Here is a 16,246-nt window from a genome sequence, read left to right as displayed (position 1 = left end):
AGCACGGTGTTGGTGAGTGAAAATGCAGCAGCATTTCTTCTCTTACATGTTATGTTTTTCAACCAAAATTCATTGCAAGCAATCGTTTAGACACTAATGACAGCAATTTCAGCAGAGCCATCAAGAAGAAGAACATGTACACATGTAACAGGTGGAGGAACTCAATAATAATTAATAAATGGACTTCTATGGAAACTGCAATAACACCAAGACTGTTGACGTCACTGAATGAATTAACATAAACTTCACATACACGTTGAGTTAGAAAAAAAAAGTTCTTCTGGAAAAGGTTTATTTTTTGCAACCAGGTGTAACTTTTTACATTTTCCTGATAAAAACTCCAAAAGCTGTAACAGCAGAGCTGCAGGATAAAAAAGAAGTGACATGTTCCTGTTTGCAGTTGATTACCTTTAATGTCTGACTAACATAACTTCACACAGCAGGTTTTCTTCTTGGTAAATCATTTATACACAGTTGTGCTTTGTGTAAAAGGCTGTGAAGTCATGACAGAGCTTGTCATCCAAGTAAATATGTATATTGGACCGCAGAGATAATGACAAATTACATAAATGTTTCTTAAAATGTTCTTAATTGTTTCTCTGTTTATTTTCCTTTCTATCTATCACTTCAGGCTGTGGAAACTAACCTGGCATCCAAGGACAGTCACTGGGTCTATGCCAATGAGGTAAGGCCAAACACACACACACACAGTGAATTTAGACCTCATTGTCAGTTTACCTCTGTCAAACAGAGTCTTGATTGCTTCCAAGGCACAGACAAGACACATGGAAACCTGTAAGCCTGTCACTGTCTGCTTTCATATCCAATTAGATGAGTGGCACATCATTTTTTTTTTAATCTTGGCTGCCTGAGAGACTGTGCCATTATTTGATATTGTATAATTGCCCTGCCTTTAGCTGTTGATGCCTCTTCCCCCACAGCACCGGTGCTCTGTGTGTCTGACATTGACCTAAATGGTCTTCTAAAGTGGCTATAACAGCACAAAATTCAGGTGCACTTTGTGAATACAGAACAGTCGACCCTGTCTTTAGCTTTAGTGCCTCGGTGCTGCATTTCAATTGATTCAAAGTGATTTGGAGATGAGGGGGGAGTCATAGGATTGGCCCAATAGTAAAAGCAGGGGACAAAGAGACAATGGATAAAACGTTGTGGATTTTCCTTACGTTATAACATCGCTGTACCTAATAGAAGATCTCTTTCCAACACACACATACAGTACATCACAGTCCATGTATTTTAATGAATCATCACTTCCTCACAACATCTGAACCTGTGCTTTCCGTCCAAAACATGGCACATATTGATCACCACCCAGAGAGGATGATTAATGTGTAGGTTCCCCCAGACAGTCATGTTGTTTGGACAGCACACACAGAGATAATAAGCCACTGTAGGAGAGGCAGACTTTACGACTGTGTGCTAAATGAATTCTTCCCACAAAAGTTGAAAACACATGCACATTATTAGGATTTAACCAACAAATACTAAGTAGTTGTCATTTCTGTTTTAGTTAGGAATTCACCATGCTGCATTTCAGTGGCTTAAATATTGATTTACAGAAGTTAATGAGGCTCAATGTGTCAGAAAGCTTCTGCTATCTGGCAGCGAAAATTACCTCATTTTTAGCCAGTAATGAGTTTTCACGGAATAAACGACCTTGTGTTTTGTTTTGTTTTTACATAGTTTCCACCATGTATTTCACTATTCACATAACAAATATTGATTTACCATAGAAAATTAGACATTGAGTTCTTTGAAACTTTTTGTGTCCGGCAGCTTAATTCACAGTATTTACTGTGACGATGAAATTTGAAATCTCACCGCATATTGTACTTGAACATACATACCACAGCAAAATCATTGTATATCTAAACTTCTGATTGTCATATTTCTCCAAAAATGCATGTGGAGATGACACGATATTTTGACTGTAATGAATAGCTGAAGCTGTATTCAAACGAATTCCTCAGAGTCAATTCTCACAGACCTCCACCAAGACATCATCTTTAATTGCGTCAGACTCAGAGGAGTATGAACTAATAGCATGTTACTTTCTATAGCACATCCCTAATGTTTGATGTGATGTGGCTCACTGTGGAGTTCCGTCTCAGTAGTCCCAATTTAAAGGGAACTAGTATGCCTGTTTGTCTCTGTGAAACATTTCCCATATTCTCTCTTTTCTATCTGTCAATATATACGTTTCATTTTCCCCTCCGCTCCCTCTCTTTTGCTCTCTTTATTTGAGACAGTTTTCCTCTCCCACAGTAATTTTTGTTTATTTTTCCCCACCTCTCTCCTCGATCTCTTTCTCTATCTCAGCCTTTCATTTCATCACCCAGTATAAACTGCCCATGGAGCTGACAATCACCTTGAAATGAAAATAACAGAGACATGTTGAAAAGACTAACAAGAAAACTCAATTACAACTCATGTCGACCTATTTTCTTCACAGATGTTGGTCTCTAGAACTCTTCTCATGTACAGAGGAAATAATGTGAAACCTCAGAGCACATACATATTCCACCATCTTCTTTTTCTCCTGATAATTCTTATACCTATACACAAAAAACCAGAATAATTTGTGTAAAATGAATCCAGGCATGTAGCTACCTGTGAAGATTTATATATAAGTCTTGCTTATCTCTAAAGGGGAACTGGATTTAAAGGAAGGTACAAATCTCCTTTGTTTCCATGAGCTTGGGATTTAATTTCTAAGAAGCTCTTTACTTGGCTGATGGCACCGAGTGCACAAGGGTTTTTAATTTCTTTTAACACATGAGACTGGGATCAGAGTGGGATTATTGGATTTATAGATTTGCAGGGTGCCTGCAGACAGTTGCTCCTGGTTATGACTGATCTGTAACATTGATTCTAACCAGGTGATCTTAAGCCACATGGTTACAGTGGCCGAGACGTTTCATAACAGCGAATTAATGGAAAACGTAAATGCAGGAGCCACATCACAGATGCAAAAGTGACAACTTAGAGCTTTTACTGTACAGGTGCTTGTGTTTAAGTAAAACATGTTTTTGTTCTTCGTTTTCGGGTGCTCCAAGTACCCGTACTGTAACACCTCAAATAGACAACCTTCACATTTTATGCAGCAACTGGTTTAATCAGGTTTCCATGACAGCTCTCTTCAACGCAGAAAGAAAAAAAAAGAAGCTTGACAGCATATAAGTATGCATTTGTGTTTTCCATTCCGTACTATGTTTGCCGCCATACACGGTCGCTAACCATATCAGTTCAAGCTCCGGAAAGCTTTAGGGTCCTAATCTTGCAATAATTCATGTGGCTCATTAAACGTAGTTGGATGAAGACAGAAAATGATGATTAGTGTGTGTGATCCAAGTCGTAAACAATAGAGTGTAAGAGACTAACAGATGTGCAAGAACGAATCAAACAGATGCTGTGTGATGATAATGAAATAGGCGTTACACTTAGTTCATGCAGTAACAATACAGTAATGGGTTCACTGCTACAGGTATATGACATCCCCAAGAAATGCAGGTTTTTCTGTTGTTAACGTGTCTCCCTCCAGAGCCACAGACGACATTATAAAACAAGTCATGTGTAAAATTGAACGACCATGTAAAGAAAAAAAAGAAAGTTTGAGCCTAACACAATAAAATTTTCTCTCAAAATAACTTCTCCTCAGTTGCCAACACTTAGTTGTGGTTGGAGAGTTGCTCTGGTGCATTTTAAAACCAAAGGAGTGGGTTTGAATGACACACAGTTCATGAGCCCTACGGGTATGAAAGTTATTCAACACACAAATGACCAAAGTAATCTGTAGGAAAAAGAGAGAAGCTGCATAATTCGAGTGTAAGAAGTGCTGCAGGACTTGATTTGAGCGGAAGGGCGGTGGGATGACGGGCAGGCGTACGTCTCCCAAAAACCACCCACTGAACCGGCGTGCTGCAGCTGCTCGCACGCAGAAGGTTATCTGCATCTGACACCGTCTACTGGACTCAGATGGATTGCACTTGCAGGGAGGATTTTTTTTTATTCCCCTCAAAGGCGAAGTAGTGACACTTCAGAATGTTTGATGGATGAGGTGGAGGGGTCCGCTGTGACAAACAAGAGTCGAGGAGGACAGTCGTGATGTGACTAATATCCAGGGTATTTCCCTATTCTGCTGATGGTCTCTCCAACGCCACTTGCACCATACGTTCAATTAGCTTATTGCTCATTCAAAGTAGCATTACATTTATTAAAGCACGGAATTCGCCGGTGTGGTCCTTCGTATCATTAACCACGAGGACTATCCAGCCAGAAACTCGACTCGGATGTCAAAAAATGAAATACTAACCCACAATTGGTGACCACAGGAGACGTCCGTCGTCATGGTCATAAATCTAAAGGAGCAGAGACAGGAGTCTCCCTTCACTACCCACCTTATCTAAATGTTACAGTTAGTCATTTAGAGTTGAGGTTATTAAGTGGGCAATTCAAATTACACACTGCATGTTTAATTAAATGGACCCACTGCACCTCCACACTGTAATATAAGTTCCATCATAGAAATAAAACTCAATAACAACAACACATCTTAACACTGCACTTACAGTTCGGCCGCTCTGTGCATTATTTCCCCAATTGGTCTCATAAACAAAGACTATATAATGGGATGACCTACACATTAGCACTGGGCTTATTAAAATGAATGTAAATAGATTTTTAGCTTCCCAAAAAAAAAAAAGTGATATCTCCTCATTGTCTGTGGGAGTGGTGACTTTCTGACCCACAACAAACTCACATGCACCCCCATTATGTTGATGGCAGTGTAGTGTAATTTGGTATGAAATTACATTAAGTTTCCGGCTACTCAGACCACACGTTGTTGTACTTGGTCCTTTCTTTGTTTCAGTTTCATTCAAAATCCTCCCCCCCAACACTAAGAACTGTGAACAGCCAGACTATTGTTTTATTTACTGTTTGTTCAGTTGTGGAATCATCAAGTGCATGAATACATACATACATGGAATAAAATTAATGGAACAGTTTCAATTGGTTTACCTCTTTTCACAAATTAATCACGTCAATGTCGACAGACGGAAGTTATGGATACTTACGAGGTCACACCCTCAAGTACATATCCCACATGTCGCCCTAATGATTATATCTCAGTCTGTTCAAAGACATTCAGACGCAGACATGTGGTTGAGAGACGTCAACAGCGACCGGATTTTGGCTAATCTCTATTAACGGCTGATAGCTGATGCATTTCAGTCACTGTGTTCCACCTCTTTTGCTCCTCCCACACACTTTTCACCTGCAGACCACCAAGGCCTCATCAAATGTAATTGGTTATAGCAACAGAAACCAGAAGGTCACTAAATCTAATCCCGACAAATTCTGCATATTCACAAGTACAGTGTGTTTATAGAGATTATTTTAGAGTTGACTCCGAAGGAAGCTTGTTGTGCACTGTGATTAGTTTATTTTACTGATCAGTGTGTGAGAGCATTATTACTAAAGCCCAGTAAAACCTGAGCTTAATCATCTTTAGCATAACATATCGACATAACATATTGACATCCGAGTAGAGTTTCTGGCTGGATAGTCCTCGTGGTTAATGATACGGACCACACCGGCAAATCCTGTGTTTATCACTTGCATAGTATATTGTTGTGTTTAGTATGTAGATTTTAATTTAAAATAATTAAATTTTTTATTTCATATTAAGAAAAACATTTAAACACACTAAGTTTGTTAGTTTGATTAGGCACAGGAATAGTATATCATTTCTGTAGAAACCTTCTGGGGACGTGAAATATTTGGTTTATTGTGACTTGATGTAAAGAAACTTTTCAATATATTCAGAGAAAGTTGTTTCTTAAGCCCCCATGTATGTATTAAAGATTTAAGATGAAGGAGTGATGATTGTATTTTAAATTTTCAGATCAAGATATGCAAAAAAGTTCCAATTGAAGAGTTACTGAACTGAAAATTAAACTTCAGATAAATGTCAGAGTCTCACAAATCAAAAAAAGGTTGTGTATTGTGTTACTTTACATTGTTATACCTTTTCAAACACCTCAAGTGCAAAAAGCCAGTAGGAGCTTTTTTCTCAACAATGTTCTGAAAGCGCACAAAAATAGACGAGAATGAAAAGAACAACTCAAATTCATTTGGTACACACTGTGCTTTGTTCTTCCTCCTCCACTTACATAACTTCTCAGTTTTGTCGCCTGCAGCTTCAAAAACCTTAACTTCTAATTAAATCGCTGTCATGATTACGGGTACATTTTTTATTTATTTCTGGTGAAAAGATTAATAACATTGACTGAGCAGCACAAAGAGGATCATTTAGCTTATCTGTCAGCTGAACTTCATTTGATTAATGTATTTTGGTCGTCGGCTGTCATTGAAACATGGCCGTGCTATATTCACTTTTCCAGAAATTTGAGTGGTTTACCTCCGAGGAGCTCAGCACCTGAAGGATCGTTTGATAACTGTTGAGACTATAATTCGATAATAAAGTCAGTTTATGTTTTGTTATGTTTATGCATCTTTTTGTTATAATAATATTGTGTCTTGCTATCTGTGAGATTAATGAAGTTTCTAGAGGGATTCTAATGCTTAAATCCACGGGACGACCACTTACGTCAAAGTCTTGATACATGTGGTTTTTATTCTCTTGATGTACTAATGATACTAATGCTAATTATAATTTTTCCGTGTCCATTGCACAAGGGAAATACATCAAAGTGGCGCCTTCATTGTGACTTAATGGTCTGTATTTTCTCCTCGAACAGAACTTTAAAGCCACGCATTTTGCCATGTCCCATTGGTCAGTGTCACTGTCGGGTCAGCGTATGACACAGATGTCACCCACGATGTCAACAACACACTTGGACCGGGTGGCACTGGAAGTTATTAGGTTGGACGTGAGGGTTCGGCTCCGTGAACCGTGTGGCATAAATTCATCTGATTAATGTGTCACGGCGACTCATGAATATGAATTTTTTTCCACCTGACTGACTGTGAAGAGTCAGAAGCCAGAGGATAAAACAAGACGAGCTGGAATCACCTGAGGAATGTTTTAACTCAGATTACAGGGAATGCTGGCTCTCATGTTTCTAACTCAGATTGCTTAAAGTGGTGTTGCACTGAAAATAACAACATGTATATGACACGAGATGTTAACATGAGAAAAAGAACAAAGGGACAAATAATGTCAAACAAAATCAAGATTGACTGTCAACTGAAATAAGATAACATGCAAAGAAAGACTGAGTAATAATGGTGGCAAGATAATAAGCAATTAAAAACATGGATGAATTAGAGGAAGGCAGTGCACACAGACAGTGAGCGAGGACAGAGACCAGCAGTAACAACAGAGAGGTCGATGCGAAGGGGAAAGATCTGAATGTCTGATAGGGAAAACCGATAGAGAGCAGGGATTCAGGCGTGTGCTGAAAAATTATATCAATCCAGAGCTGCTTAAGTTTTGACCCTGTCATCTTTATTGTCAGATAGCATATGAACCTATCATTTCCCGGGAGACTCGCTGTCTGCCTTAGCACTGACCACTGCCCTGCCCCAGAGACCAGGAGGCTGCTTGTTCTCTAGTGCACATTGATCCGACCCTTAACAGGATTAATCTCCACTGACCCTCCACACATGTATCGGCCCTTTCAGGAAGCCCGAAGATCACCTGCACTATTATTGTGAAGGATATAGTTGATGTGTGCATTGATTTGTCAGTAAAATGTGAATTATAACACAGCCAAGTTTCCTATGAGATGAATTCTACCAAGATTTCACATATATACAGTCTGGGGCAGAGTTTACATGTTTTCTCACGGTACTCCAGCTTCTGCTCACTTTCCAAAGACATACAGATTGAAGTTGGTTTTATTGGTGACGCTAAATTGTCTGTAGGTGTGAATGTGAGAGTGAATGAGTGTTTGTCTCTGTATGTCAGCCCTGTGATGGACTGTCGAACTGTCCAGGATGCACCGAGCCTCTCTCCTAAAGTCAGCTGGGATTTGCTCCAGTTCCCCACGCAACCCTCAAAGGGCTTAGCGGGATGATGAATGGGTGGACAGTCAAGAGTAGAAGAATTTGGACAGTTTCATTTTTTGTGTGTGTGTTTGTTTTCAGGCTCTAAGCTTCAGCACATTCATTTGCAAATAAAGTAATGCAAATTAAAATGAATGTCAAGTCACAGGTTTAGTGTGAATATGTTTACGTCAACATAGAAAGAACTGCAGGGTTGATGTAGCTCTTTAAGGATGCTGTGTCCACACTTAATTAGTTCAAATATAATAGAACCCTCAGCTGCTAAATGTTTCTTGTTTCCTTCATATTCATTTAGCCATTATCTTATAATAAATTGCTCGTGGGGAAGCTCAGACAACATTGTTGTGGTCTTAAAAGAACAAATTCACATTCATGTGAATTGACTTTAAGATGATCACTCTTAATGTGAATTGAGTTTATGTCTAACAAACCAATACAGAAAATTAAATTCATTAAATCTAGTTTTCAACCCATAGTCTCTGTTATGTTATCAATGCTGCTTTCAGTAGGACCAGCAAAACCTGCTGAACTATTGAAAGTTGGTGGACGGGCATGATTTTTTTTTTTACATTTACTCATATTTCCCTTGTGAATAATTCATTGATCATGATAAAAAAAAATCTGAAAGCTTTAGGAAACTCATATCTAAGAATGTGAGCAACTTGGTGCAGCTTGGTTGAAGGGGACAGTCGGGCCTTGGGAGACCTTTCTGCTGCACTGATTGCCATTCTTGTTTGTTTCCTAAAAATGTAATTGTTTTTTAATTTCTTTATATTTGGGCATTTCTTTTGATAGAGGAAGGAAACACATGAGAGCCAGAGAGGATGACGTTCAACAAGGGGGCCCTGGGCTGGGTTGGAACTCAGACCGCTGCACTAAATGCAGCCTTGTTAGAATTGTCCTCACTTTACCTCACTTTGTCTCATAACTGATAGCTCTGTTGCCCCCCAGTGCGTCATCTTATGTTTTAATTGCAAAGAAGCAAACACAATCCCCACAGAGATTTTGTATCTAATCCAAATTTCTTCTCAGAAAACTGCTTTTCAGAAACTGCACATTCATGGTTTGTGTCATGATTCCCCACTGCAATAAAATCCCAATCTAATAAAAAGTGCCACCACACTTTCACCCAATAATAAAGGGAAATACTTATTAAACTCCTCCTGTTATCTTCATTTTCAGGAGGTGAGTGATCCCGACATCATAGAGCTGGTTCACAGCTCTCTGGGGAGGATGAACATCATTCGTCAGATCTTCCCATTGTGGAGGGACACCAATGTTCGCTGTATGAGGAACAATCATCGCATCTCCTCCCTTCTCTGTGACCCACAGGAAGGTTATCTGCAGTCCCTGGAGGTAAAAAGGCACAACCTTCCACCAAGCTAAATTGAAAACTATTAACAGATACATATTATGCTTTTTCAGATTGCTGTGTTTTAGACAGAGGCTGAAAAGAGGAGCTGCAGCAATGGACAGTGAGGGAAATTATGTGTTTTCTGAACATTAGAACATAAAAGCCCAGCACACCAGGATCTGAGGCACCATAAGTCAAATCATTTTTCAGATATGAACCATTATTTTTAACTTCTGAAATATTTAACATTACATCTACAAAAAAATGTGCTTTGCATTTCAAGCTCCCACAAAACGGTTCACAAAAACAACTCAGGATTTATTTTTTTTACTTAAAACTAATTCAAAGTGTAATAATGTCAAATGCATCGAAACATCCAAAGAAAAATTGCCAATCACTCCACATTCTTCACTTTCCATGCAAATGCTCGGTATATTTTGCATAGATTCAGCAAAAACTAGGCTCTTTACAATGGAGATTCTGAGCTTTGAGGAGGCTGAATGAAGCAGAATGATGGATGAGGCTGCACTGAGCATTAGACTAGGTGCAAGGGGGTGTTTTTTCTTTCTTCTTTTCCATCCCATTTGCAACGACTTTGAGCTTTTTAACAACCAACATGTTTCTTCGATGGCCAATGGGAGGGATACTCGTTATCAAGAGCAGTGACTACACTGCAAAACAATCCTAGATAGTGTGTGTCTTCTTTTCATGTTGTGTACAGAACAAGAGCTGAGAGGTGTTGAGACCATGATTCCTGCTTGATCACACTCTTTACAGCACATAATAAAATATGCATGCAGGCACAATAAAGGACTACAGACCAACATCTGTCACATGAATATGAATATTAAGTGATTATGTATGTAACTGAATATAGATTAAACTCCCTAGATACGGTAATCATGAGGAACATGAGTGCCCATGAATAAAAATGACGGCAGCTCAGTGTAACTGGGGAATAAACAGAGGAACAGAGTGGAGTATTGTTTTAAAGTAAACAAAAGCTTGTTTTTAATAAGTGCAAAACTACTCACAAGAGTGAATATTGTAATGGAAGCAATGTATTGTTTGGTAATTAAGTACAGAGATGCCACAAGCTTGAAAAAGGTTTCCATAGGGGAAACCATTGTATGCTCTAAAAGTGATTATCATTGATTTCTATGAAGGATTTGTCAGGAGGAGCCAGACCTGAGGGTGAAATCACTATGACAGTGGGGGTCAATAAAGAAGAAATGCCTTTCAGCCCCATCACATCTTTGTTATCTCTCTAACACAATGTCTTTCCCTTCTTTGGGGCTCCGCAGTAACCTTGCTCACCCTGCCACTTATTACTCTCTATTGAGAGTTGAGGGTGGGGGGGCTCCTAAGACCTCTCAGACTTTTCTTTTGCTCAATCCATCTAGAGTGCAGTGGCTCCTTAGCTCTACTGAAATGTTCACATTCATTTCAATCCCTGCTCCGGACAGATGGCGAAACCATGTGGTGTGTGCACCCATGGTTCTCAATAATTCACACAAAAGAGGGTTAAATATCGGGTAATGGCAGTTAAAGCATTCATCAGAATGGTTAATTCATTGGAATAGTACACGGAGGAGTCGTCAGTGCTTTTCCTCTGCAAGTCACAAGCAGTTGGCTGTGGTGTAACCTCAGAAATCAGCGCAACATGGCGTCTTAGTGAATGACCCCGAATCAAGTCGACTCGACTTGTATGATGTCTAACCACTGAGAGGCTTGGACCAAAGCCTAAATGTGTCATGAACTGAATGCCTGGAGTGGCAGCTCATATTGCCTCCATGGATCTTCTTCAGCGAGAGGATTTTACTTGACTTGACCCAGAGGATCTATCAAATCTACTGTCACTCCAAGACGGGAGGCAGGAGACATGATTTCTGACAGCGTGCACAGCAGTCGGAGGAGACAGCTCAGCTGATGGCAGCTCTACAACTCATTAGGATGATGATTGGACCAGAAACTCTCTTGATTTTAAGTCATGCAAATCATTTCATATATAATCAGCTCACTCCCTTGATTGTTCAGTATGCCAACTTAAAGACATGGACAGTCAGAGGTTGCTGTTTTCATCTTGCCAACAAAAGGCAGCCACATCAGTGTCAGACAAAATAAAAAGCTGCGCAACACTTCTCCCTGTGCTTTTGATTCTTCCTCCAAATGGAGGAGACAAACTTGTATTCCAGTCTCACAGATCAGGCTGAAATTCAACTGCTTTTGTGCCACTTCTTTATTCATATATCTTCCCCACTGAGCTGTTTGATTATAGTATTTTCTGTTGCACCGAAGAATGCATTTATTGAAAATGGTTTGCCTTTTTCTCCCCAGGTGTCCAACCTCTACCTGTATGACAGTGTTTTGATGCTGGCCAATGCCTTCTACAGGAAACTGGAGGATAGAAAATGGCACAGTATGGCCAGTCTCAATTGCATGAGGAAGTCTACCAAGCCATGGAATGGAGGGTGGTCCATGTTGGACACCATCCAAAAGGTAGTGTATATTTCTTTTCTTGCCTAACAAAGCAGCTGTGTTGAATTGACCTTTATGTAGAAAGTTATGAGGGGCAGCTTCTGCAATATTGTATTATTATGAATTCCCTAGAAAAATGCCCATATGAAAAGCATAGAGTACAAAATATAAACATGTATGACGTGAAAATACTTCTGTTGAAAGTCCACTGAAGTATAATCCCTGCAGAAGATGCATTAGATTCAAATTCAATTATTTTGAAAATAGCCTGCAGGAAGCTGATTATTAGATGTGATCTCCAGGTTTGGCCTCAAGATGGATTTGTGGCAGATGGTTGGGCTTTGATCTCTTTGTGCTTGTGTAACCCGCTTCGTTCTCTTGTTGAAATAAGGCTGCGGATACTGGAAAGTGGTTTGATTTCAATCTGATAATGGAATTTTTCTTTCTGCAGAGAGTCACGCTGGTTTAATCTCAACTGTGACATATATGTTGACCAAACCGTGCAGGAGGAAACAAAGCAGTGGCTCTCCTTAGTTACATTTTTTTGTGTTGGTGCCATTTAAACCAAACTTTAAGATAAGACTTAAAATGATCTGATTCCTGTTACAGCCTATTATTCTCTCAAAACCACCAGAATGTTTAATAAAATGCCACCTTTTTTTCCCTTTTTAAACTATACAATACTACATATTACCATACCTATAGGTTTGGCTGAATGACACATACATCCGTTTTTAATGATATATTAAATTAAGGAATTGCATTTATCACATGAAATGATTGTTGGAGGAAATGTATCATTTGTAAAGATTCGAGTCCCAGTAGAGTTTAATAGTTCAGATTTCTTCCCCACAAATCTCTATCAATACTCATTTGAAGAAAGTTAGTTAACTGAATGCAAACACTTTTTATTTTATTGTTAAATAAATTTTCATTAAAAATATATTGTTTAAATGTGTAAATTGCATTAACTATCTCAGAAAGTAAATAAAAACAGGAAGTAGTTAGCGTCCCCTTGTTGTTGCTACAGGGACGCATCAGTGGACTGACAGGACTGATGGACTTCCGCGCTGAAGGCTCCAACTCTCATGTTCAGTTTGAGATTCTTGGAACCAGTTACAGCGAGACGTTTGGGAAAGATGTGAAACGGGTGAGTCCAGAATATTTTACCCATTCTTTCCTACTTGTTTCTTTAAGAAAACACATTTCACAGTGTGAGAAATAAACACAATACAACAACACAACAATAATGATTATGTTTCAATAAGTTTTTCTTTTTTCCCGCTTTTGAATATGCTTTTTCTCCTTTCAGTGCGTCAGATATAAACACATAGCTGCTATTTATTAGTGAAATGTATTACACAGCAGGGCGCCCCAAATTTCTCATTTCACAAAGCGACCGTGGTGCCTCCCAGTTTTATATTGTATGCATGAGACCACACTCGATTAGAGCATCTGTATAGAAGTCCATTTGAAAAGCTTTTTGTTGGAAGATGCGATTTTGCATAGACTTACGAAACTGTCTATTCTGTGGGTGTCAAGGGAACAGCAGGTGCTGTGAAGTCGCTGATGGAAAAAGCTTTTCTTAGACATTGTCTGGATGCGACCACGCACTGTGTGAGGAGTGATACGAAAGTGAAACCAAACAGTTGGTCATTATCTCAAGGCCCCCCTGCAAACCTCCTTAGTTTAACTACTCAATTTCAGTCATGAGGACTGATGTCCTGCAGGTTTTGGTTCCTCCCTGATACTGTTGTCAGGTAGATACAGTACATACCTGCTCTGGCTCATTTACTAACAGGGAAGAGCAAAGACCTGCCTGTCCGCTGGGATCAGAATTGAGCACCACCTTTAACTCTGAAGTCCTGAGGGTCTAGTGGATTGTCTGATAGGAACAAATACTGCACAGGAGGCTTCAAACTGTCTATTTCTGTTTTGTTTGTGCTATTTTTGACTGGATCCATTGTCCTGCTTGGTCTAGTGAATGTGATTAACTTGATGGTGGAACAGAAAATCTGCTGTGTCCCTGAGAACTGTGTCCACAGGGTTTACACATGTGTCAGTGAGCTGTCAGGTATGAGGGTGCCCTCTACTGGAGCTCCTGAATCAACCACATCTCTCTGCTTTAATCCACCATTTCACCACATCACCCATCTTGGCTTGCAAGGTGTCACTGAGGCAAAATAAATCAGAGGCTTCTTGCTATTATCTGCACACAAAAATAAGATGAGTTTGAATACTAGGGTTTGCTTTTTTGTATTTGCTGTTGTGTGATGTGAACAGTTAATTCCATGTTTTACTCATGATGAGCAGGCTGTGTTCTCTGAGCGTTATCTCCTCGGTGAGAAACATGTTCGATCTTCGAACGCTGCAGAGCTGAAGAGAGAGATTGAGAGCGTTATTTGTGCTCTCCTCTCTGAGCTGTAATTTGTTTGTCGCTGTGGATGTCCTGATTCAGTCAGGGAATTCTTGCAGAATGAAGAGAAATGGAGTTTCTTGGCAATCTATGTAGAGCAGGACTGACCAGAAGCAGTAATGAAGATTTAATCACCACTCAGCCTAACTGAAATCATGACGCCAATTCATCATAATGTGGCCATTAGCATTAGCGAGGAAGAGACACACTACACACAGTGCCATGTGTTTACACACACACACACACACACACACACACACACACACACACACACACACAGGAAAATTACAGACGTGTGACAAGAAAGGTGTTGGACCGTCACATTCTGCCAGAACAGTGTCAGTGCTGTTTGGCATTGAGTCCCACAAACTCTACAAGAAGAACAAACACACAGACTACATATAAAGATGGACGACATGTCGGCTCCCCAAAAACTGAAGCCAAAGTGCCTTGATTGCCCCCTGGTGGCTGGCTACAGTTTAGGTCATAACCTTGCCTCCTCCATGTTAGTGGATGAGACATAGACCAATTAAGAAGTAAGATACATTTTTATCAAAGATGGTTTCTGTCCTTTCAGAAAGTTGTTATCACACTGACGTTTGTTCAAGTGTAAATTTCTCTGGTAAGTTTTGTTGTCATTAGTTACTTGATGTTGTAAAAGTTGAGCTACGGCTTGGTAAGCCTGGAAAAGCTAGCAAGAGCATGCTACACTTTGACCTCTTGTCAAAGCTACGCACGTGAACACACACTGCCTGACAACTGCTCGAAGTCGACTTTTGTGTTTCCATCCCCCGATCACTAGTGCAGACTGTCAACTCCAAATGAGCAAGATGGCCGCGCTCATATGCAGGATACTTTTGGCTTCATTTCTGGACAGTGGGGAAAAGTGGAGATATGGAGTTTATCTTTATAAACAGTGTATAGGTAAACACCATCATTCCAAACAGTATTCTCTCATGTGGTGTAGAGAGTGTGTTCCGTCAGGAGCACTGTATTTGCAGGATGTTACAACACTTTCATAATAATCAAACCATTCACTGACCCGGCTTCCCCGTTCATCCTACTCATACATGTCCACCAGTGGAGTCGCACATTTTTTCACAGCACAGCGGAGCTCAAAGTGCGTTCACACACAAACATGCGTTTTACACTCTGGAGCAGAGAGGCTACGAGCACCCAGCCAGACGAACAGCAAACAGAAGCCAGGGAGCACGCTAACATGTGGGCATTTGTATCTCAAAATCATTAGAGGGAAAAGGGGACAGCCAGGCCAGATAATGGGATGCCAAATGCATTCAGTGCTGTTGTTCATTACCTGGCATGTCTATTTGTGTGTCTTCTCACTATCTGGCAGGAACGTTTACTGAGAGAAAACACACAGATTCATGCATCGCTCCTCTGTTTCTCCGTTATTATAATTCAGCATGTTCCTTGCCCTGTGTTGTGTGAAACTTGTATGTACCATCGAGAAATGACAAGCCATTATATAGTTTCCTCTGTAATGTACTGTAATGTCATGTCGTGTTTATCCGAGTGGAGTCTGACTGTGATTGCATGTCCTGCTCCACCCTCTGACCCACATCCACCCCCTTGGAGCCATCCTCATTTTGTCTCTTTCTCCTCTCTCTTTTTTTCCCCTCTCATCCCATCACCCATCCTCTTCTCTCCGCTCACTTCATCTCATACCCCGATCCTTTCTCGTTTTTTGGCCCTGGTTTCCTCCCTCTCCATCATCGTTTATCTGCATTCAGTCCATTTTCTCCCCAGCCTGATGGCTCTTAGATGAGGCGTCTTTCTGGTTAGAAACTGTAATGAAGACTGAAATACTATTTCCTGGATGGCTACTGTGAGTTTTCTCCACCATCCGGAGATGCTGCAGAGTGATCGATGCTGCTGTTGTTGTTTTGGTTTCCCAGTTTGCTCTTATTGATGTGTCAGTTTGTCTC

The 16,246-nt window shown here is 40.1% G+C and overlaps 1 protein-coding gene across 3 annotated transcripts in view; it reads left to right on the top strand.

Annotated features, from left to right (window-relative positions):
* Positions 1–16,246, top strand: part of grid1a (glutamate receptor, ionotropic, delta 1a) — a 199,009-nt gene that overhangs the window by 156,831 nt on the left and 25,932 nt on the right. For all 3 annotated transcript variants that reach the window (XM_020090224.2, XM_069538977.1, XM_069538976.1), the window contains 4 exons: positions 632–685; positions 9,235–9,408; positions 11,744–11,905; positions 12,915–13,034. In XM_020090224.2, the coding sequence (XP_019945783.1) occupies positions 632–685; positions 9,235–9,408; positions 11,744–11,905; positions 12,915–13,034 (510 nt within the window). The remainder of the gene's footprint in view (positions 1–631; positions 686–9,234; positions 9,409–11,743; positions 11,906–12,914; positions 13,035–16,246) is intronic.

The sequence above is a fragment of the Paralichthys olivaceus genome, chromosome 14, assembly GCF_024713975.1.
Source record: "Paralichthys olivaceus isolate ysfri-2021 chromosome 14, ASM2471397v2, whole genome shotgun sequence".
NCBI classification, from domain to species: domain Eukaryota; kingdom Metazoa; phylum Chordata; class Actinopteri; order Pleuronectiformes; family Paralichthyidae; genus Paralichthys; species Paralichthys olivaceus.
Note: the sequence above shows the minus strand (reverse complement) of the source record. Positions and strands in the feature narration are given on the sequence as shown.